We start from the raw sequence: 23,405 nt of genomic DNA on the forward strand, positions 1-23,405 counted from the left end.
AAAGCATTTTGCAGACCGAGACTTCAAAGTCAGGTTCAAATGAACATAGACTGCGCTTTATTATGTATTAATTTATCGTATGGAAATACGCAATAGCTGTATGCAGAGTTTGAAAATATACAATAAAATTACAGAAATATAACATATATTATTTTTAGTTGTGTAACGTTATATTAGATTTGTAAGTCCAATATCGTCAATCAAGTAATTGCAGGATGGGTTGCTTCGATCATGTCTCTCATAGGTCTTCGATATTTCCTAGCTGGGCAGTCTTACAGTCTGTAGTCTGCAGTGTGCTTAGGCTCTGCACAGTCACAGCCCACTTGTTCTTCAGGGAGTTGCAGCTCGCACAGGCTGTTATTCTGTTCAGCCTTGTCCAACCGTTCTTGGGAAGATTCAATCCCAGAAACTACTGCAAATGCAAGAATTTCTGGCATTGAAACCTCCCAGGAACGATATCCCAGTTTCTTTTCCGAAATTTCATCGATCTTGAGGTACATGGTTTGTGCTCATAAGGTCACGACATGTCCGCCTCCTTAGCTGAGTGGTCAGCGCATCTGACCGCCATGCAGCAGGCCCTCGTTCTGTTCCCAGCCGGGTCGGAGATTTTATCGCCCAATGTAGCGTCAACTGATAAGACTTGCAACTCGGCGACCAAACTTCTTCAGGTGGGAACTTCCAGCTATCAGTGCGCAGACGATCATTTCACTTTTTTAGCTCACGAAATTTCTTCGAATCTCGCGAAAATTCCTCTTCGCATCTTGTCCAGAGTTGCAGAGCACAGGTAACCTCGGTGTGGGGCGGATGTTAAAGTATTAGTTATTTTCCTCATGGTTTTATTGAATTTGTACACCAGCTTTCTAACGATTGCGCTTTTGAACCACTCCGGAGCACAATATCCTCCCCTCCTCGCGGCATCTTGTCTCAGCAAGTTTCCTAACGATATTGTTTCTGATTTTTATTTTTTGGCTTGTATGTTCAAGGTGTAGCTGTTCAGTACGGAAAGGCCAACACAAGCAAGTATGGTGATTTGCATCGAACCATATGATCCACATCTATAATAAAGTTGTTTTTTGGGAATGCTCCGGCCGGAATGGGCGAGCGGTTCGAGGCGCTAAAGTCTGGAACCGCGCGATCGCTACGGTCGCAGGTTCGAATCCTGCCTCGGGCATGGATGTGTGTGATGTCCTTAAGTTAGTAAGGTTTAAGTAGTTCTAAGTTCTAGGGGACTGATGACCTCAGAAGTTAAGTCCCATAGTGCTCAGAGCCATTTGAACCATTTTGGGAATACGTGTCAAATATAAACAACAATAATTTCCTTCTCTATTTCTAGGAAGTGCTGACTTTCTCGGCATTAACCACTACAGATCGTATTATACAACAGGTGGTGAAAGTGGGCTCTCTCCCTCTTTAGACAGAGACTCTGGAGTCATCAGGTCACAACTTGGGGTAAGGTTACCAACCTATAATGTATTATTATTATTATTATTATTATTATTGCTATTATCATTAACGTATGAATAATTTGGGTATCCACTGGCCTGTTTTTCTCCCTCTCCCCCCCCCCCCCCTCTCTCTCTCTCTCTCTCTCTCTCTCTCTCTCTCTCTCTCTCTCCCTCCCTCCCTTTTATTTATTTATTTTGAGAATTAGCTACTCTTTAAAAACAGTCTTTTACTGTTCAAAGAATGAAATATTTTTATTATTAAATACAAACATATAAATACAAAAGCAGCAGCATACAATATTTGTAACTCTACTGATATTATCAGTTACTGAAATACAATGCATTGAGAACCAGTTATCATAAATACTTGGCTAAAGTAATGTAATATACCAATTCCTTGAAGAAATCTTTTGCTTTAAAATGGAATCTACAAAAAATGTATTTATAAATGGATGGATTTTCTGCCTGTTAACATCATTTTACAAATATATATATGAGTGAAAAATTCTCCAGTTCTGATTGTCAATGTTTACTAACGATCCACCACGGCTTCGTAGGGGTAGCGCTCATTATCTGTGACTGGACAACTTGTCTGGCGTAGCGGTAATAAATTATTCGCACAAACTTTCCTCGTCAATCAGTCTATTAGTGAAAGGCCTGTCGAAGTTCCTAAACTAGTTCCTGTGATTATCCTTCACATACAGACCGAAAAATGAGGTGGAGAACCTTAATTCATAATATTTCAGCCAATTTCAGTAGTAAATTATGTACGCTCTGAGACAAGAAAGAAACGACGCACCACGAAGGCATTATCCGAATGGAAAGGACACCGGTAGGTTTCATGTCCATGTACAGACAGAAAAAATGGATGATTTATTCAAGAGAAAGAGCTTCACAGATCTAGGAAGTCAGAAACGTGTTGGCTCACCTCTGACACTTATGCAAGCAGATAGTCGGCGTGGCACTTATTGATAGAGTCCTCCTGAGGGGTATCGTACCTAGTTCTTGTGGCAGATTTCTTGTGTATCATCAACATGGACAAATGCAACGAATATGGATGATACGATACTCTATGGTATTCTGCGGTTTGAATTCACTCTGGTTCTTTTTTTTTTTTTCTTTTTTTTTAGCAGTTGCATTGATTTGATTTTATAAATGACACTGACAATATCATACACATGTATAATGCATTATTCATACTACAACTTCTCCCGGATAATTATTTTGTTCAAATTGCACAAGAATTCCACCTGACGTAGTGTAATAATGTTGACTGTAAGCTGTGTTCATATCACTAAAATTACAGATCGTACATCAGAGCTTTTATAATTTTTGTCTTCGATGGATTTAATTATTCTTAGCAAATTGATCATGTAAGGGAACCACAGAATACCACCCGTACACAACACTGACGTGTGCTACCAAAAATGTTTTTCTCCATGATTCGTCCGTAGTTTAATTTTGGCCTCATACATCAGCAATGAAATCTTGTTCCACAATAAATACCATCAGCACTGTTCTTAGAAAATGCAATCTGATTCGATTACTTTTTCTTTTATAGAGTTCGGTACCACCGGTGCACATTTATTTCTTACACATCGGAATATTGTTTGCAGTTTCAAGTAATTTAAATTTGCCGCTGTGATAAAAGTTAAGATGGCGGCCAACAAAAGATAGAGGATTTCTTTTTTAATTAAGATTTTCCTTTGCTCAATAAATAATTAATCATTTAAATTGATACCGCCAATAAAAAATTATTAAATTGTTTTGTGAATTGGTTTAACACAAACCCATGTTATTTTCAACTAGAAATACAGACGAAGTTGCTATATAATCGCAACTAACAATGGCTGCGCTTCTTGCAGCTATGGTAAAACAATTAATACAAAATTATAATTAAAAGAGGAAGCGATTTTTTAATAATTCATCATAAATAGTTTTAACGCATTTGGCTCTATTTGTTTTTTACCAGCAAATGAACATAAAATTAAAAATTACAATAATTTTACATCAAAAGTTTTTCATTCAACAGACCTCAAATCGATTCGCGTCTTGGGTCGGCGATGTACATCAGAAGCAGACGACAAAAGGGTACAAAACAAAAGAAAAGAATGACATAGATTAACAAAGAATGTGAGACAAATATTGTCTCTGTTTTACATAATTATCATCTTTTTAAGAAATATTACATAATTGAATGAATATTATTGAGTTACGTAGTTTTCCGCACGTTCATATTCCACTCGCAATAAAATATATTGTGTATATATATATATATATATATATATATATATATATATATATATATCGTGGATGTTATATTCTGCCCAATTCGCACATTAGATCATCAGAATCCTGAACTGCTTGGAGGGTCCTGTCCATAATAAAAAAAATGGCTCTGAGCACTATGCGACTTAACTTCTGAGGTCATCTGTCGCCTAGAGCTTAGAACTAATTAAACCTAACTAAGCTAAGGACATCACACACATCCATGCCCGAGGCAGGATTCGAACCTGCTACCGTAGCGGTCGCTCGGCTCCAGACTGTAGCGCTTAGAACCGCACGGCCACTCCAGCCGGCCCCTGTCCATAATACTTCAAACATTCTCAATTTGGGAGCGATCCAGCGACCTTGCTGACCAATGTAGGGTTTTGCAATCACGAAGACAGGCATTAAAAACTCTCTCCGTGTGGGGGCCGGGGATATTATCTTGCTGAAATGTAAGCCCAGGATGGCGTGCTGTGAAGGACAGGGAAACGGGCCTTAGAATACGTCGACGAACTGCTGTGCTGTATGGGTGCCGCGGATGACAACCCAAGGGGTCCTGATTATGGAATGAAATAGCAACCAGACCATCACTCTAGGTTGTCGGGCCATATCGTTGGCGACAGTTAGGGTGGTATCCCAGCTCTGTCTGAGGCGTTTTCAGACACGTCTTCTCTAGTCATCTGAGCTCAGTTCTAAGCGAGAATTATGACTAAAGACAATTCTTCTCCATTCAATGATATTACAGGCGAAAGATGTGTCTAGAGATGCCCCAGACAGCAGTGGAATACCAACTTGACTGTCACCCGCCATAAGGCCTGAAAACCAGGAGTGATGGTATCGGTGCCATTTCTTTTCGTAGCACGATCCGTTTGGTTATCATCTACGGCACCCTTACAGCTCGGCAGTACGTCAACTATAATCTATAGCCCGTTTCGTTGCCCGCCATGACAAGCCATCTTGGGTTTACATTTCACCAAGATAACGCCCACTCGCACATGGCGAGAGTTTCTACTGCATCTCTTCGTTCTTCCAAAACCCTACCTCGGCCAGCAGTCTCGATGTACCCCTCCCCAGTTAAGAACGTTTTTAGCAGTATGGTCAGGGCCCCCCAATCAGCTCATGATTTTGATGATCTAACGTGCCAACTGGGCAGGATTTTGCACGATACCCCTCAGGAGGACATCCAACAACTTCATCAATCAATGCCATGCCAAATATCTGCTCGCATACGTGAAACTTCCTGGCAGATTAAAACTGTGTGCCGGACCGAGACTCGAACTCGGGACCTTTGCCTTTCGCGGGCAAGTGCTCTACCATCTGAGCTACCCAAGCACGATTTACGCCCCGTCCTCACAGCCTCACTTCCGCCAGTACCTTGTCTCTTACTTTCCAAACTTCACAGAAGTTCTCCTGCGAGCTTCTGTGAAGTTTCGAAAGTAGGAGACGAGGTACTGGTGAAAGTGAAACTGTGAGGACGGGCTGTGGTTGGTGCTTCGTTAGCTCAGATGGTAGAGCACTTGCTCGAGAAAGGCAAAGGTCCCGACTTTGAGTCTCGGTCAGGCACACAGTTTTAATCTGCAAGGAAGTTTCATATCAGCCCACACTCCGCTGCTGAGTGAAAATCTCATTCTGCTCGCATAAGTGTCAAAGGTGGACAGACGCGTTACTGACTTGCTCAATTTGTGAAGCTCTTTCTCTTGAATAAGTAATCAAATTTTCCTGAAACTTTAATCATTTGTTTGCCTGTACGTGTGCAGTACATCTATTGATTTCCGTCCCATGCGAATAGTTCCTGCATGATGCACTCTTTTTTTTTGGTCTTCGAGCATATACAAACCGTCCTCATGAATCAGTCTGTATATTCAAGAAAATCCTATCAAAATCCCTATAGTAGTTTCTGATAATAACCTTCAGATACAGACAGAAAACACGAAGGAGGACTTTAATTTATCCTACTCACCCTTTTGAGAATTTAGTACTCATGAAATATCTCACTCCCAACACGCACACTGTGCAAAGTATGAATATAATACTATGACCATTAACAATCTCTACAAAAACTTTAAGGGGTTAAAACTGAATACAGGGGGCAGATATGCGGGCGCACATGGGTTCAACAAAATGCTGTAGCATGTTAAGTGTCTTATAGTTGAAGTTAAGGGCTTTACATTAGGGAACGTCTTCTATGACAACGAAAAGGTCTTGACAGAACCTCTTTAAGTTAACACTTTAGGTTATTTTATTTAGTAATATGAGCGCTGTAATACGATTATTTTTCATAATGTTGTCATTTCACTGTGTTGGACTAGAAAATGCATGTTCTTGACATTCTTACTCAACCGAGTGAGGCCTATTTGAGGCAGCTTTGGAACATGGCTATGGTAAAGCAATATAACAATCTCATAAGAGCAGTGACAATGAAAAGATATTCTGCTTTTCAAATTGATTCTATTTTTCATAAAGAAAGTGTATAGAGCGTTCTCTTTTTGTCTAAAAACTTTTGTGGAGTAATCCTGCAGAGAACATTCATTAAGCATCCGAAAGGTTTTCAGTTGAATTCGAATAGTCTCAAGGTTGCCTTTATTTGTAATAGATGTTGCAAGATGCTTCAAAAAGTTTATTAATATCTAGAAAATATGAGAAAAAATTACAAAGAAAGGATCTAAATTACTGCGAGGGACCCCTGTGAATGATGAAAGGAGCATGTCAGAAGAAAGTCATAACCTTAGAATTGTCATTCAAATTTTTCAGTGTTACTGGAAATCTCTTGAAAATTTATAGTGTACCCCATTGTACACCATGATTAAGATGTTCTTCATGGGTAAATCGTTTTTCTGTGTTGGTTAATGTGTTTTTCTGTCAAGTGTTCATTGATTAAAAGTTGGTGTTTCTTATCAGTAAAAATGTTGGCTGGGATATCGCACAGGGTGGGTTCAGCCATCTACTGGGAAGGGTTCCTCTGCACATGTTGTCCCCTTTACTTGCGGATATGTAGAGTTGTGTCATATATATATTTGTGGAGTGTAGATGACTGTTATTTATGTGTACATAGTGTAGTGTTTTATGTTTACGATGTATGTCAATGATCAGAGAAGGGAGATGGTGAAACTTGTTGCTGGCACATAGCCTAGACCTGTCGAATTGCACCAAGAGGGCACTGAGCTTAACGTCCCTGTTCAATGAACGGATCACTGTCAACATACACTCAGTTCATAAGACGCTGCAGAGAGATTTGGAATTTAATTCAGAAGACTGGCGCAAATAATGATGATCCTGACTTTATGCTGCCACCTCTCCTCCCCATGCCAGCCAAATACTGGCAGCAGAAATCCCATCCACAACCAGTTTTCGGACTGACATATTTATGAATCGAGCGTCATAGCACAGGTGTGCTTTAGCAACATCGTCTATTGTCTTGAACTACCCCACCTCCTCTCTAACCACATCTTCCTCCCCCTCACTCTGTCCATATTCTCCTCCCCTCTCTCTCTTTCCGTCTTCACCTTCCGTTCTTCCTTTTCTATCTGCCAGCTGCCCCTCTACACCTTCCACCTGCCTCATGCATCTCCCCCTTTCCCTCTCTCTCTCTGTCTATTTCCTCCTTTCCCTCACTCTGTCATCCCTACCTCTATACATCTCAGTCTGTTTCCAGCCATGCTTTTCAGTACATGTAGCTCCTGTAGTACAGTTCAATAAAGCAGATAGGTACTATACCCGCAACACATTTGTCATGCAGTGCAGGCTACACATCAGGGACTTGAAAATTATTTATTTGCCACCATGCAAAGCACGTCGACAAAGGAGACCAACACAATGCGCCCTGATATGTAGGCTGCCCTGCAAAGTCGCTTGATTTGGCAGGCTGATACTATTCCCACACAATATGCCTGTCATGAAGGGCAGTGTATTTGCTAGGGGCTGAAAAAAAAAACCTTTTTACCTTTTACCTACACCATAAATCCCACAGTACTGATGCTCATCAACTGTGTCAAATTTGATAGAAATCAATCCAGGGATTTGGAAGGGCATCCTGGGCATACAGACATACACTGTGCTTTATATCTGTATAACATGTGGTGAAGATAACAACATTCAGTTTCTGCACAAGATCCTAAGTGTGATACTTCTAAGAAAGTTTCCAATCTAGCTACATCTCTAAAAATTTAATATGCTCAACACCAGTGTTCATTTGATAATCCTATATGAATAAAACTTCACTTTGGTTATAACGTGAGATGGTTTACACATTTACAAATGTGCAGACAAAGGAATTTTTTCACGTCATAATACAGTAGGCATATCTTGTGCTGTCCTGGTTACAAAAAGTGTTTACCAGTCCACGAATTAAAGTGTGGAGACACTGAAATGGGTCAGCTGAATCTGTTTCGTAATTGTTAAGAGTTTTTCGAGTCGTAATATGCGAGTAGTGTCTGGTTCTCTGCCGTTTGTATGCTGCTGCAATCACACAGGAGGAGGGACAAGCAATCTTTGTTTGTTTACTTATCTATACACAGCCCGCTTTGTATCTATTTTCCCTAATATGTGTCTGTGTGTGTATGAACCCGTGCGTGAAGATGTTTTGCAGTTGCCTCTGGATGTCGCATAGACGACTTCCTAGTGCTTGGTTAGGCTGACTACGCAAACCTTGGATTCTAAAAGCTCTGGCCGTGCAGGCCAACTTCGAAAAATCCTCAAGCACGCGTTCATCCTTTCCTATTTGTTGTGTTTTTAAATAAACCCCTCTTTGAATAATATTTGTTCCTAACACGAAAAGTTCACTACAGTCGATATGATCGTCTTGAGAGATTCAGCAACTGTATAGATGTTAAAAGTAATTCTCATTTACTATACAACCCCAATTGCACATTTTTAATTAGATTACATGTCTCTCTGGGTCTTCTTCTAATCGAAGTAGTTGCGTCACAACCCGTCTTGTTTACTCAGAGTACTACCACATTTCAGAGTATTCCGATGTGTGGTTCTGAGTAGATAAGGTAGGTTGTCGACGCAAGTACGTCGGTCTGAAGATGACCCAAAGTGTCAAAACATGTAATCTAATTAAAAATGTGCAGCTGAAACACAACAAAAAAACTTCTCATTCGAGCATTAACTATTCCTAATCCCTAATCTATCAAAAGAATGGTTTTGTGAAGTCATAAAAATTTCTGTTGGTTTTCACGTATCGTTAAGTCCTTTTGTTGTGCCAGTCTAGAAGAATCGTGGAGGCTGAAGGACAAGGAGTAATATCCACAACACGTAGATGTTTCCACATTGAATTTCCACTCTGCAACGGTGCGTACGCAGATTTGAAACTTCTTTAAGGTTAACTTAGATATTTTTGACTGTGAACGTCTGTGTGAGTACGTCCATTATTATGCAGCATTGAGGTACTGGGTTCCCCAAGTTGAAATGGCAACAAAACCTTTTCAGCACATCTAGTATGATCTCTCTGTGTTCAATACATGTCGCACCACAGAGGCACTGCTAGTTTCAACAACATTAACTGACCTGCGTTGGACACAACTGATCTTCTATGTGTTTCGTCTGCTGTAGCACCAGCCACTGGGCTAGTTAATGGGCAATGTAGCTGCAGAATGAAAGGTGGAGTGTGTCTCTGGATACTATTATGTAAATGTCTATCTAAATACCTCGTCGATAACTGCAAGAGGAGGCTCTACAAGCTTCTTAACTGATTCTTCGCGCTCTCAGCATGTGCGAGGTAGGGCGCTATGGCGATTCTTGGACAATTTATTTCAGCCTTTCCGTTCTTTTACTTAGTTAAACTAAATCACTACGTTCAGATGGTGAACTATTTGCTATTACCACAGAAAACAGGCTTTCAGAACTGAGAAGTCTTTCTCAGTGATTCCCTGTTCACCAATTCTTCAATATTCAGCTGCTCATAAGCTACACACCGTCATATACAGAAACCACAGAATGAATATGCAGACATCCCAAACAGTGTGGAATGCGAACACCCCAAGCAATAGGGAATTGACCGCTAGACGTAACAAGAGGCTACCAATCGGTATAAAAGGAGGCAGGGAGTGTCGCATTGTCAGTAGATCAGTAGAGAACCAGAAATAGCAGAATGGGTCGGTGAGGAGATCTCAGTGACTCTCAACGTGGACTAGTCAATTTATGACGTATGAGCAATTGAACCATAAGGGACATCTCAGTTCTTTAATGCTGCCCAAGATTGTGAGGTGGAAGTGCGAAGGGACAACCACAACTAAAACAAGACCAGGCACGCCTCAGGTATTGGCGGACAGGCAGGTTGGGCATTGCGGGGGGTTGGTGTAGAAAAAGCATCACATCAGCGGGAGGAATCAAATGTGCGTTCTGAAGTGCTATCAACAGTCCAGCAAACAAATTGTCTGTGCATAGGAAATAATAGAAAAATGAGTACATAGTTGAGCAGCTCCTCGTAAACCACATATTTCTGTAGTCAGTGCTAAGCGAGGCTAAAGGTAGTGAAAAGAGAGACGCCACTGGATAGTGAATGACTGGAAACGAGTGATTTGGAGCCATGACTCAGGCAATACACAGTCTCAATCCAATGGAAGGGTTTGGGTTTGGTGAATGCCAGGAGAGAAATAGGTACATGGTTGAGCAGCTCCTCATAAGCCTCACATTTCTGTAGGCAGTGCTGAGCGACGCTTAGTGTAGGGTCACTGGACAGTGCATGAATGGAAACGAGTGATGAATCACGCAATACCCTGTCACAATCCAGATGGAGGGTTTGGGTTTGGTGAATGCCTGGAGATCTTTACCTACCATCATGTGAGGTGCAAACAGTGGTGCCAAAGGGAAACTGTGCTATGGTGCAGGAATGTTTTCATCGTTAGATTGTGATCCCTTAAAGAAAGTAAAATCGTACCGCATGGATAGCTGGGAGATACCTGAGGGCAGGTTCAGCCGCCTTATTGTAAAGGTTTCCCTATTCTCCGCGCCCTCAGGCACCTTTCCATTGCGAATAATGAAAGCTGTGTGTACAGCTGTAGTCAGTTAAGTATGGATGACAATAATGGCATGTGTGTGTAATGTACTGTCATGCTCATGTTGGAGATGATGAGAGGAGGGAGAGGTTGAAACCCAGTGCCCGCACCACACTTAGCCTTCTCCTCTCGAAAAGCAGCAAGGGGGCCGCCGAATTTAACGTCCACATCCGACAGACCATCAACAGTTTACTTGCCATCACTTCATAAGGCACTGCAGACTGGTTTGGACTTCAACCCAGGAAACTCGCACAAAGACTAGTGATGAGAAACTTTACACCAATACTTCCTCCCCATTGGCGGCCGAATACTGGCAGTGAAAATCTCATCCACCATCAGGCTTCTAACTGGCTTACCTCCGTTTACAGCGTTGCGTGCTGCAATGGTAGAAGAACAGAGCAGAGATGATGATTTTATTAGCATGTTAATGCGCACTGTTATAAAGTCACATCTGTGAGGCAATAGTGTGTGGGCTGTAACTTTCTTGAAGTGAACTGCCCTGCCCAGAATCCCAACCTGAACCAAAGGGAATCCTTCGGGATGAGTCAGAATGTCTCTACGCTCTAGATCTCAGCTTCCAACATCATTACCCTCTCTGGTTTCAGCTTCTGGAGAAGAATGGACTACCATTCTTGCAGACACATTCAGACATTCAGTGTTTCCAGCGGACTTCAAGTCGTAATAAACGTGAAGGGTGGACACACCCCATTTCAGTATCGACTAATAGGTGTTCGGATTCTTTTGATTAGATAGTTCACTGTTACAGTGTATAGTCGAGGTTACTGAGTTAATTTAAAAAGCTGAAAATATTCACATTTACTGGCTACTATTGTCTCCAAATTATAAAGTTTCCAGTCTTTCATGCTATGCTTCATTTAATTATTTTTTTTCAAAAACACATCTCCATTTGACTGTATATTTATGTAAATTTCTTGTGTACAATCTAGATTTTGTCTTCCACGCCATTATCGACTACAGTGTTCTTAGACCATTAACATCATTTTGCAATGTGTTCTGCAGGATAACAAACACACAGTTCAACAGATTTGCTTAACATGTGCTTAGCACTGAATCTGTTGAACTGTGTATTTGTTATCCTGCTCAGTACCTAGCAAAATTATCTTAATGCTCTAAGAACATCGTACTTGATAATGGCGTGAAAACCCAAATCTAGACTGTACACAAGAAATACTCAGAAGTATGCGGTCAAACGGCGGCGTATCCTTTTGAAAATGCTGTATGCCTGTGGCTCACAAACATCGAAAATTTTCATTTAATTTACTCACTTTTTGTAGGAGGTGGCGTGGGGAATGCGTAAACTTCTGAACTGGATAAAAGCGGAATACGAAGATTATCCCGTTTTCATTACTGAAAATGGCCACGAATCGTCAGACCTTGGGCTGAACGACACTGCTCGTGTTGAGTACTACAAGGTAAGTTACACAATAAAGGTTGTAATTCAGTTTCTCAAGGCGTAACATGTTATAAAAACCTTTGGTTACTGAATGTATCATAAGCTACCTGTATTTTAACCCAAGAGCAATGCATACTTTCCACAAAAAGCGTTAATTGGGGTCAAACAGAGTTATGATGTCTTTATTCAGGTAAATTGTATGGGAAATGATCTTAACGTCTCGAAGCAGTAATAGCAACTGGGATAGTTACTGGTTTGGCGGGAACAAGTAGCCAATAAGACTCACAAAATATAATACAAATAGTTCCAAAATTAAATTGTGGTAAGTTCCTATGGCACCAAACTTCTAAGATCATCGGTCTCTAGACTTACACACTACTTAATCTAATTCAAACTAACTTACACTAACGATAACACATACACTTATGCTCCAGGGAGGACTCGAACTTTCGACGGGGGTAGCCGCGCGAACCGTGGCCCTAGACCGCACGGCTACCCCGCACGGCAATAGTTCCATTTTAACTAATTCTGCTCCGTATAAATTAGAAACAAAGTTATTTTAATGTATAGATTTAATTGCTGCATTGAAAAAGCACTGAAGCTGCTTAACTTGTACGGTTAGCTCTTCACCAGGCAAATATAGTTCTACGTGTACATATACGCTCCACAAGCCACATTAAGTGCGTGGCTGAGAGTGCTTTGTACTAATATTGTACTAACTTAGCTATTATCTGTCCTAATCCATTGACACATTGAGCGAGTAAAAAATGACTGTCTATTTAATTCCATAGACGCCCCAATCTCGTACCTATTCTCATATTCTCTGCGCGACATATACCGTTATGCCAGCAGATTTGTAGAGCAGTATTTCCTGACTATCGGTTGTCTAAATTTACCACGTTTTCATAACAATAGCTTGGCAATTTCTTCCAAAGAGTGTCATTTAAATGTTTCCGAGCATCTCTGTTACACTTTCGTAAAGGCTATGACGAAATGAGACTATGGTAGCAGCGCGTGGCTGAATTCGGTCAACTTCAGCTGTTATGCCTGTTTGTTGATGACTGCAAACTATAAGGCAGTATTCTAGAATTGGTCACACTAGCTCCCTGCACGTGATTTCCTGTGTGGATATAGTGTACTTCCCAGAATACTTCATGTGGTGTCACCGCCAGACACCACACTTGCTAGGTGGTAGCCTTTAAATCGGCCGCGGTCCGGTAGTATACGTCGGACCCGCGTGTCGCCACTGTCAGTGATTGCAGACCGAGCGCCGCCACACGGCAGGTCTAGAGAGACTTCCTAGCACTCGTCCCAGTTGTACAGCCGATATTGCTAGCGATGGTTCACTGACAAATTACGCTCTCATTTGCCGAGACGATAGTTAGCATAGCCTTCAGCTACGTCATTTGCTACGACCTAGCAATGCGCCATTATCATTTGCTATTTATCTTGTGATGCATGTACCGTCAGACTGATGTTCACCAATTATGGATTAAAGTTAAGTATTCCAGCAGCTACGTACTTTTCTTGCTAGTATCACTCCTTTAACTGTTCCAGACCTCACGCCAGCCTGCGTGAGCTTAAACGCGTGCCTTTCGGCTACCTCCTAGTGGCTTGGCTGTCTTGCCAAGTCACAATAATTGGATCCCATCCTCGTCGCCAATCCTAGTAGCTTGGCTGTCTTGCCAAGTCACAACACTTCCAATAAATGTGATCTTCCATTTGCCTTAGAGGTTTTATGTGTTCATCTCATTATACACTGATCAGCCAAAATATTATGGTCACTGACCTATTACCGGTATAAACCCGTCCAGGCGATAGCAGCATCACCTGGTGAGGAATGTCTGCCAGTCAGACACACGCACAGTGCATGTAGTATCAGTGAGCGTGCTGTCGTATACCATAGGGAAGGCGCGCGATCCATCTGGACTTGACTGAGGGCAGATTGTGATGGCCCAGAGGTTCGGTAGGAGCATTTTGGAAACTGCACGACTTGTCGGGTGTTTGAGGACTGCTGTGGCGAGTGTCTTCCAGTCGTGGTGACACTAAGGTGAAACAATGTCCAGATGTCGTGGGATTGGCCAGTCACCCCTCGTTACGGATGTCGGATCTTGTAACCTGGGCAGAGTGGTAAAACAGGACAGGCGGTGAACTGTGGCGAAACTAACACCACAAGTGTGTTTGAACAAACAGTGCCAACATTCTAATGATGGGCCTCTGCAGTCGACATCCATGAATGTGCCAATGCTAACACCACGATATCGGCAACTACGACTGAAATGGGCATGTTACCATCGGAACTGGATGTCTGTGCAGTGGCAGAGCATTACATTGTCTGATGAATTCCGACACCTTCTTCATTATGCCGACGGGACGGCACGAATCCGTCACCTTCCAGGGGAACAGCTCCTTGACACCTGTATGGCGGGACGGAGACAAGCTGGCGGCAGTAGGATTATGCTCTGAGGAACTTTCACGTGGACATCCATTGGTCCAGTGGAGTTCATGCAAGTCACCATGACGGCCAAAGATTATCGTACACTGGGTACAGGCCATGTACACCCCTTCATGACGATTATGTTTCTCGACGGTAGTGGTATTTTCAACAAAATAATGCTCCATTTCAGAGGGCCAGGAGTGGGATGGAATGGTTAGAGGAACACAGTGGCTTATTCCAGTTGATGTGCTGGACCGAGCCTGCCATATCTGAATCCGATCAAACACATCTGAGATGTGGTGCAGTTGCAGAGCTTTTCATAGTCTGATGAATCTGGATACCTTTTTCATCATGCTGATGGGGAGGCACAGATTCATCGTCTTCCAGGAGGACAGCTCCTTGACACCTGTATGTCGGAACAGAGACAAGCTGGTGGCAGCTCCATTATACTCTGGGGAACATTCACGTGGGCATATATGGGTCCAGTGGAGCTCGTGCAATGTGACGGCCATGGAGTACGGTGTACTGGTTACAAACCCCTTCATGACGATCATCTTTCCCAACGGTAGTGGCAATTTTCAGCAAAGTAATGCGCCATGTCATAAGGCCAGGAGTGAGATGGAGTGTTTCGAGGAACACAATGGCGAGTCCCGATCGTACAAATCTGGGATGGGATTGAATGTGTTGTCAGAGCTCATCACTTCGCTCACCGGAATTTACGGATTTAGATGACTTGTGTGTACAGATGTGGTGCCAATTCCCTCCAACGACCTACCAAGGCCTCATTGCTTCCACGCCATGACGTGTCGCCGCTGTTATCTGTGCCAAAGGTGGACATACCGGCTATTATGTAGGTGCCCATATTGTTCTGGTTGATCAGTGTTCATATACTGTTACTTGGCACGGTCCCCTATATGTCTGCAAATTCTTCCCATGCTGTTTTATGCACTCACTTGTAAATAATTAGCACTGTTTATCTGAGCCTGCTTGCTCTTTACGGGGCAGATGAGTTTAACGCCTCCCTCCCACCTCTCCCACCCCTTTATTCCTATTTCATTAGTCTTATACTGCTTTAATTTCACCTAGTAAATATTTAATTTGCTAAATCAGCCACTGGCTGCTCGGTTCTGTGGTGCACGCACTTATTCACGCGGTCTAAGGTGCTGCAGTCATGGACTGTGCGGCTGGTCCCGGCGGAGGTTCGAGTCCTCCCTCGGGCATGGGTGGGTGTGTGTGTGTGTGTTTGTCCTTAGGATAATTTAGGCTAAGTAGTGTGTAAGCTTTGGGACTGATGACCTTAGCAGTTAAGTCCCATAAGATTTCACACATATTTGAACATTTTGAACTTACTCACGCAGTAAGTACAAACTATCATAATTTATCTATTGTTGGTGCCTGTACATCCTAAGTCAGTTGGGTCACGTCACTAGCCAAGTATGTGTCATACTAAACGTCAGCTGGATCCAGTGCCACGTGTGTTTTATTTTAAAAGTTTTTGACAAAGCTCTGCAGCATTGAGGTACTACCTTCAGTCATGCTTTTTAACTGTTCATATTTGTGGTTGACATGCACATTGCACTAGACAAGAGCCTTTTTCCACAACACCACTTTTTATCAATATGTGATTCTACGAGTGAATGTGCTTTTCTGAAAAAAATTTTAATATACTGTTTATAAATTTTACTTCCTTTTCTAGTTGCCAGTTTAACTATTTTGTAATAGTTTGTTTGTTTCTGAAGAAGACAAACCTATATTTGTCGAAATCATGGTAAAGGGCTAATAAACCTTTAATTCTGTTAATGGCTGGCTGTTAGTTCCCAATCGTATCAAAATAAGTTACTGATCTTTTATAAAAGATTCTTTAAATTAAAAACCATTACAAATTAAGTTATCCTGGTGTATTTTACGCTTCATGGAAATGTTCATGGAAGGTGAACCTTTATTTAAAATTTTAGCTAGGGAAGGTGGCGAACCTGAGCCACAGACATCGTAGGCGAGCATTCTACCACACAGCCACACGACCTGTCAAGAAAAACTTACCTTGCTTCAGCATACTGCGGAGGGTCAGAAATCTTCAAAGTCGATTGTCTCGAGAAATTTTGGGAATGGCATCGAACTGCTTTTGTTAATTGATGTGTGAGTTCTGAACTTCATGTACCATGTGGTCCCTTTTCTAGTTTAAAAAATAGACAAGGCAGTACGCTAAGTACTGGCCGATATGGTGCTGTGGATGATAAAACGGAATTATATTTAATAGCTGAAAAAAAGCAGTTTCATCCAAGTCTTCTTTGACTCAGTGTGGTCTCGGGTAAGCTGCGAGATAAAAATGAACCACAGAAAATTATTTGTAATTGATTGTTTTATTGCCCACAGAATTACCTTACCGCCTTGCTGGATTCCATTAACATTGATGGGTGTCGAGTTATTGGATATACTGCGTGGACTCTCATGGACAACTACGAGTGGGGCAGAGGACTGTCGTAAGTAATACACAGCATTGCCGCAGAATGCTTACACAGAAGAGACTGGTTCACTATTAATTGTAACTGCAATGCTGCACTGACTTTCTGGACATGTTTCGTATTACTAGGCGACATTATGTTCACATCACATTGGAAAGTAGGTCAATTTCTAAGCGTTCTACGCGTTGTAACCACCCCTGCTGTGTCCTTTAAACGCCAGGCAGGCGCTCTTAAACAGATCACTACAGAGTACTCAGATCGTGTCAGTTAACTAGAGACTTAGTAAGCTGGAAAGGGGATACAATTCTAATTAAAACAGATTAAATTTTATCAGTGGATTATATGCGCCTAGAATTTATGGACGTATAACAGAGAGCAGCCTCCACTGACAATATAAACTGCAGGCATGTTGTTGTTGTTGTGGTCTTCAGTCCTGAGACTGGTTTGATGCTCTCCATGCTCCCCTATCCTGTGCAAGCCTCTTCATCTCCCAGTACCTACTGCAGCCTACATCCTTCTGAATCTGCTTAGTGTATTCATCTCTTGGTCTCCCTCTACGATTTTTACCCTCCACGCTGCCTCCAGTACTAAATTGGTGATCCCTTGATAACTCAGAACATGTCCTACCAACCGATCCTTTCTTCTAGTCAAGCTGTGCCACAAACGCCTCTTCTCCCCAATTCTATTCAATACCTCCTCATTAGTTATGTGATCTACCCAGCTAATATTCAGCATTCTTCTGTAGCACCACATTTCGAAAGTTTCTATTCTCTTCTTGTCTAAACTATTTATCGCCCATGTTTCACTTCCATACATGGCTACACTCCATACAAATACTTTCAGAAACGACTTCCTGACACTTAAATCAATACTTGATGTTAACAAATTTCTCTTCTTCAGAAACGCTTTCCTTGCCACTGCCAGTCTACATTTTATATCCTCTCTACTTCGACCATCGTCAGTTATTTTGCTCCCGAAATAGCAAAACTCCTTTACTACTTTAAGTGTCTCATTTCTTAATCTAATTCCCACAGCATCACCCGACTTAATTCGACTACATTCCATTATCCTCGTTTTGCTTCTGTTGATGTTCATCTTATACCCTCCTTTCAAGACACTGTCCATTCCGTTCAAGTGCTCTTCCAAGTCCTTTGCTATCTCTGACAGAATTACAATGTCATCGGTGAACCTCAAAGTTTTAATTTCTTCTCCATGGATTTCAATACCTACTCCGAACTTTTCTTTTGTTTCTTTTGCTGCTTGCTCAATATACAGATTGAATAGCATCGGGGAGAGGCTACAACCCTGTCTCACTCCCTTCCCGACCACTGCTTTCCTTTCATGTCCCTCGACTCTTATAACTGCCATCTGCCTTCTGTACAAATTGTAAATAGCCTTTCACTCCCTGTATTTTACCCCTGCCACCTTCAGTATTTGAAAGAGAGTACTCCAGTCAACATTGTCAACAGCTTTCTCTAAGTCTACAAATGCTAGAAACGTAGGTTTGCCTTTTCTTAATCTTTCTTCTAAGATAAGTCGTAGGGTCAGTATTGCCTCACGTGTTCCAACATTTCTACGGAATCCAAACTAATCTTCCCCGAGGTCAGCTTCTACCAATTTTTCCATTCGTCTGTAAATAATTCGCGGTAGTATTTTGCAGCTGTGACTTGTTAAACTGATAGTTCAGTAATTTTCACATCTGTCAACACCTGCTTTCTTTGGGATTGGAATTATTACATTCTTCTTTAAGTCTGAGGGAATTTCGCCTGTGTCATACATCTTGCTCACCAGATGGTAGAGTTTTGTCAGGGCTGGCTCTCCCAAGGCCGTCAGTAGTTCCAATGGAATGTTGTCTACTCCCGGGGCCTTGTTTCGACTTAGGTCTTTCAGTGCTCTGTCAAACTCTTCACGCAGTATCGTATCTCCCATTTCATCTTCATCTACATCCTCTTCCATTTCCATAATATTGTCCTCAAGAACATCGCCCCTGTATAGATCCTCTATATACTCCTTCCACCTTTCTGCTTTCCCTTCTTTGCTTAGAACTGGGTTTCCATTTGAGCTCTTGATATTCATGCAAGTGGTTCTCTTTTTTCCAAAGGTCTCTTTAATTTTCCTGTAGGCAGTATCTATCTGACCCCTCATGAGATAAGCCTCTACATCCTCACATTTGTCCTCTAGTCATCCCTGCTTAGCCATTTTGCACTTCCTGTCGATCTCTTTTTTGAGACGTTTGTATTCCTTTTTGCGGGTATATACAGACAGTAATCAATGAGCGCAGGAATCAACATGCATCTACATCAGTACTCCGCAAACCACCTAACGCTGTGTGGCGGAGAGCACTTTTGGTACCACTAACCGATCCACCTGCCCCTGGTCTGTCCGTGAAAGGTGCGTGGGAAAAATAACTGTTGGTAAACCTCTGTATTAGCTCTAAATTCTCAAATTTTCTCGTTGTGATCATATCATGAGACGTATGTGGGAGGAATTATACGGTCCAGTCACATTAATGTGACTACCGCTTACGTTCGACGTCAGTGTGAGATAACTACTCGCAGACATCAGGTGGCAGCACTAGCAGTGGAGGTATATCAAGTGTGTCGAGGGGACGTGGTAAACTGTGCAGTCGTTATTGTAATGTAGAAACAGAGTTATTTACCTGACGTTCAGTAGTATGATCATTGGCTTTCTGGCCAAGGGTGGAATTATTTCCAAAACAACTAAGTTTGTAGACTGTTCGCATCTGCACTACCCAAAGCTGTCATTGAGGCAACTGTGGTGCGCCATGAGTCATAGATGACAGGGCTGAACGACTGCTGCAGAGATGTGTATGGATAATAGATGTGCAACTGTTGAGCAACTGGACGCCCAGATGAACAAAGGGGCTACCATCAATATCTACTCAACGACCGTTCAGCGATAGTTGCTGCGTATGAGCCTGTGCAGTAGGCGCCTGGTTCATGCGCCCATGCTGATTACTGTTTATCGGTGACAAAGGCTGCAGTTTCCACGCCAATTCCCCAACTGGACGTCTACTGATTGGTGACAGCAGGCCTTCTCAGATGAATCAGGTTTTATGCTCCATCGTACAAATGGCCTTAGAAGTGTATGACCCTGCAACAGTCGTCAGAAGAATCCAGTCTGGAGGGGACAGCATTAAGGTCTAGGGAATATTTTCGTGACATACCCTGGATGACGTCGGCATTCTGCAAAGCAGAATGGATCAACACAAGTATGCATCTATCATTAGGGACCATGTCCACCCCTGTATGTTGTCTGTTTTTCCTTGGCATGGTGGTATCTACCATCAGGGCAATGCAACATGTCGCATAGCTCACAGTGTATGTGTGTGTTTCAAAGAGCTCCAGAATGAGTTTACTGTACTCCCCAGGCACCAACCCCCAGAGTTAAACCCAGTCGAGAATCTTTGGGACCATCTTGATCAGGCAGTTCGTGCCATGGATCCTCAATCGTGAAACCCAGCACAGCTGGCCACAGCTCTGGAGTCGTAGCTTCACGTCCCTGTCGATACCTTCCAGAACCTGATTGAATCTCTTTCCGCATGTCCGCGCTGGAAAAGTTGGTTATTCAGATTTTTGACAGATTGCCACATTAATGTGAATGGACCGTGTAATATGTTGTCCGACTCTTCCTGTAACGCACCCTTTCTGCATTTAAGTAGTAAACTTTTCCGTGAAACACTCTCCCTTCTATTAGTCCTATCTGGTAAGGATCCCAATGTGAGGAGCATTATTCAAGAATAGGTCGAATAAGTGTTTTGTAAGCTACTTCTTTCGTGAATGATGATGGTGTTTGATTTGTGGGGCTCTCAACTGCGCGGTTATCAGCGCCCGTGTAAGTTCCCAATCTTTACTCAGTCCTATCTCGCCACTTTCATGAATGATGATGAAATGATGACAACACAAACACCCAGTCCCCGGACAGAGAAAATCCCCAGCGCGGCCGGGAATCGAACCCGGGACCCCATGATCCAGATGCTAGCTACTAGACGACAAGATGCGGACTCTTTCGTGAATGAGCCACATTTCCTTCAGATTCGTCCTATGAATCAGTCTGGCACCTGTTTTTCCTACAGTTTGTTGTATGTGGTCGTTCCACTTAAAGTCGCTCCTTATGCTTACTCCTGCGCATTTATCAAAAGAACGTAAACGATCCCTGAATTTGAAAGTGCTAGAGAGAGCTGAGTTCATGTGAGGAGACTCATAATATATTACAGAGATAGTGAACCCATGAGGTGACAGACTGCTTACTACATGACAGAGAACGTCGTCTCACTGCACCAGTACGACGTAGTCAAGCTCACCGATTTCAAAAGGTCGCGCCTGTGTACATTCAACGATTCTATCTTATGCCCAAACTTTTTCTGACTCAAGATGACAAGTACCCAACCTTAATCGCGTGTGCGTCGGAGTCGTCTTGCTGCAAGTGTTGATCTGAAGAGAAGCTGACAAACTGTGCTGCAGTTGCTGCGCTGGTTTTGTGACTTCTGAACCCTCACATAGGAGTTAGCTTCTGAGGGGGAAAAAAAAAGTTGGGTCTAGTACCAACTGCAGGGTGAGGCGGTCGTCAAGGACTACCTTCTGGGACTTGAGAGAACACACAAAATCTTTTGCCCACGGAGATTTTACCTTGACTCCAGCCATAGGAACACAGTCGTTATTGTAGCACTACGCCTCTTCTAGGAAGAAGAAGATCCGTTTGAATTTTTGTCTGAATTTAACGGCTGTCCCAATCTTGAACAAATAATCAAATCCTGTCAAATTTATCTCATCAGAATTCAGATTCCACCGTATTGCTCCTCAATATGTTGGGGGAACTCTCAGTTACGACTTCTCTTCTCCCTTGATTTTTAATCAGAGGCAAATTTGCATTTACTATTTGGGGAACTTTTAAATAAAATTAATAACATGATATAATATATCCTGTACCTGGTTTTTAATTATCTGGAGTTTCTTTCTTTGTTGAGGTCTCCCACGAACGCACACGAGCATGTCCCGATGCGTGACAAGGCTTCTTTTGACCCTGGCCTTCAGGCATTCACGTTTTAACATTCCTGCTCACCTCTCTGTCTGTTTTCCTAATTATCGCTGGTAACGTCGCCTGTAACCATGATAAATAATATGAACTCCCCTGAAGATTTGGACGATTACCACAAGGTTTCTCTTGAATCATGAGCACAATGTGGACCCACCTTGACAGCCGTGTGCGATAGTATGTCGCTGATGGGATTTGGGGAGGCGTGCTGGCTCAGGATGGAATTCGTCTGACTGATTAACAAGGAGGACATATGTGCCGACCGGCCTAGATGTCATTTTTAGGTGGTTTCCCTCATCCACCTAGGTCAGTAACTCCTAGTCTGCGGACAATTACCTACTGAGAAGGAAAACTGAATTTTAAGAAAAAGGGTTCCATTGAGTTTCGGTAACGAAACTAAATCATTTTAAAAGATCATTACTGTTATCACTAATGCGTAAGCTGGTAATACTAATTACATTAGTTACCAATAGCTATATTTTTTTTTCAAGTATTAGCATTAACGTGTGACACGGTGTGGTGGAGGTTATAGCTTCTGAAAGGAATAAATGAACAACAGCTTCTTCACATGTTCTCCCACTACACACATAGATTGTAGTTTGGATGATGCATTTATAACAGTAGAATTGAGACATATACGTCACATATGCTTAAATATCTCATGAAAAGGCCTACTCACAATTGTGCGTAGTTCCCACATTGGTCCCGGAATTGCATCGTTTTTCATTTTGCACTAGATAAAAAAAAAACTAATTGACAGCACAACACAACAGTAACGTCCGCTCCCGGTAGCTGAGTGGTCAGCGCGACAGAATGTCAATCCTAACGGGCCGGGTTTGATTCCCTGCTGGATCGGAGACTTCCTCCGCTCAGGGACTGGGCGTTGTGTTGTCCTAATAATCATCATTTCATCCCCATCGACGCGCAAGTCGTCGACGCGGCGTCAAATCGAAAGACTTGCACCAGGCGAACGGTCTACCCGACGGCAGGCCGTAGTCACACGACATTTTATTTACAACAGTAACTGCATTGCTGTCTGGTTTACACAACATTAATGTTATTATTGTTATTTATTATGATTGTTATTATTAGTGACAGTGACCAGACACAAAGCATTGGCAACCTGAAATGTTCTAGTTTCTGTCATTTCAGAAGTAAGGAAACAAGAATCAATTGATTAACAAACAATAAGTATAGCGCACGCATTTTAACTTGGTGATTCTAAATGGGGGTGCAGGGTGTGGGTGAAGTAATGTCACTAGGGAGAGGAGTGATACAGAGGGAACACGTTTTGTAACAAGTTTACACACTAAACGCTGATAGCAT

The 23,405-nt window shown here is 42.3% G+C and overlaps 1 protein-coding gene across 1 annotated transcript in view; it reads left to right on the forward strand.

Moving 5' to 3' along the window:
* The window catches only part of LOC124708999 (myrosinase 1-like), a 131,000-nt gene that overhangs the window by 101,820 nt on the left and 5,775 nt on the right, over window positions 1-23,405 (forward strand). The window contains exons 8-10 of the mRNA XM_047240632.1: window positions 1,334-1,449; window positions 12,007-12,144; window positions 16,936-17,042. Of these exons, the coding sequence (XP_047096588.1) occupies window positions 1,334-1,449; window positions 12,007-12,144; window positions 16,936-17,042 (361 nt within the window). The remainder of the gene's footprint in view (window positions 1-1,333; window positions 1,450-12,006; window positions 12,145-16,935; window positions 17,043-23,405) is intronic.

Source organism: Schistocerca piceifrons, chromosome 7 (assembly GCF_021461385.2).
Source record: "Schistocerca piceifrons isolate TAMUIC-IGC-003096 chromosome 7, iqSchPice1.1, whole genome shotgun sequence".
Classification (NCBI taxonomy): Eukaryota; Metazoa; Arthropoda; class Insecta; order Orthoptera; family Acrididae; genus Schistocerca; species Schistocerca piceifrons.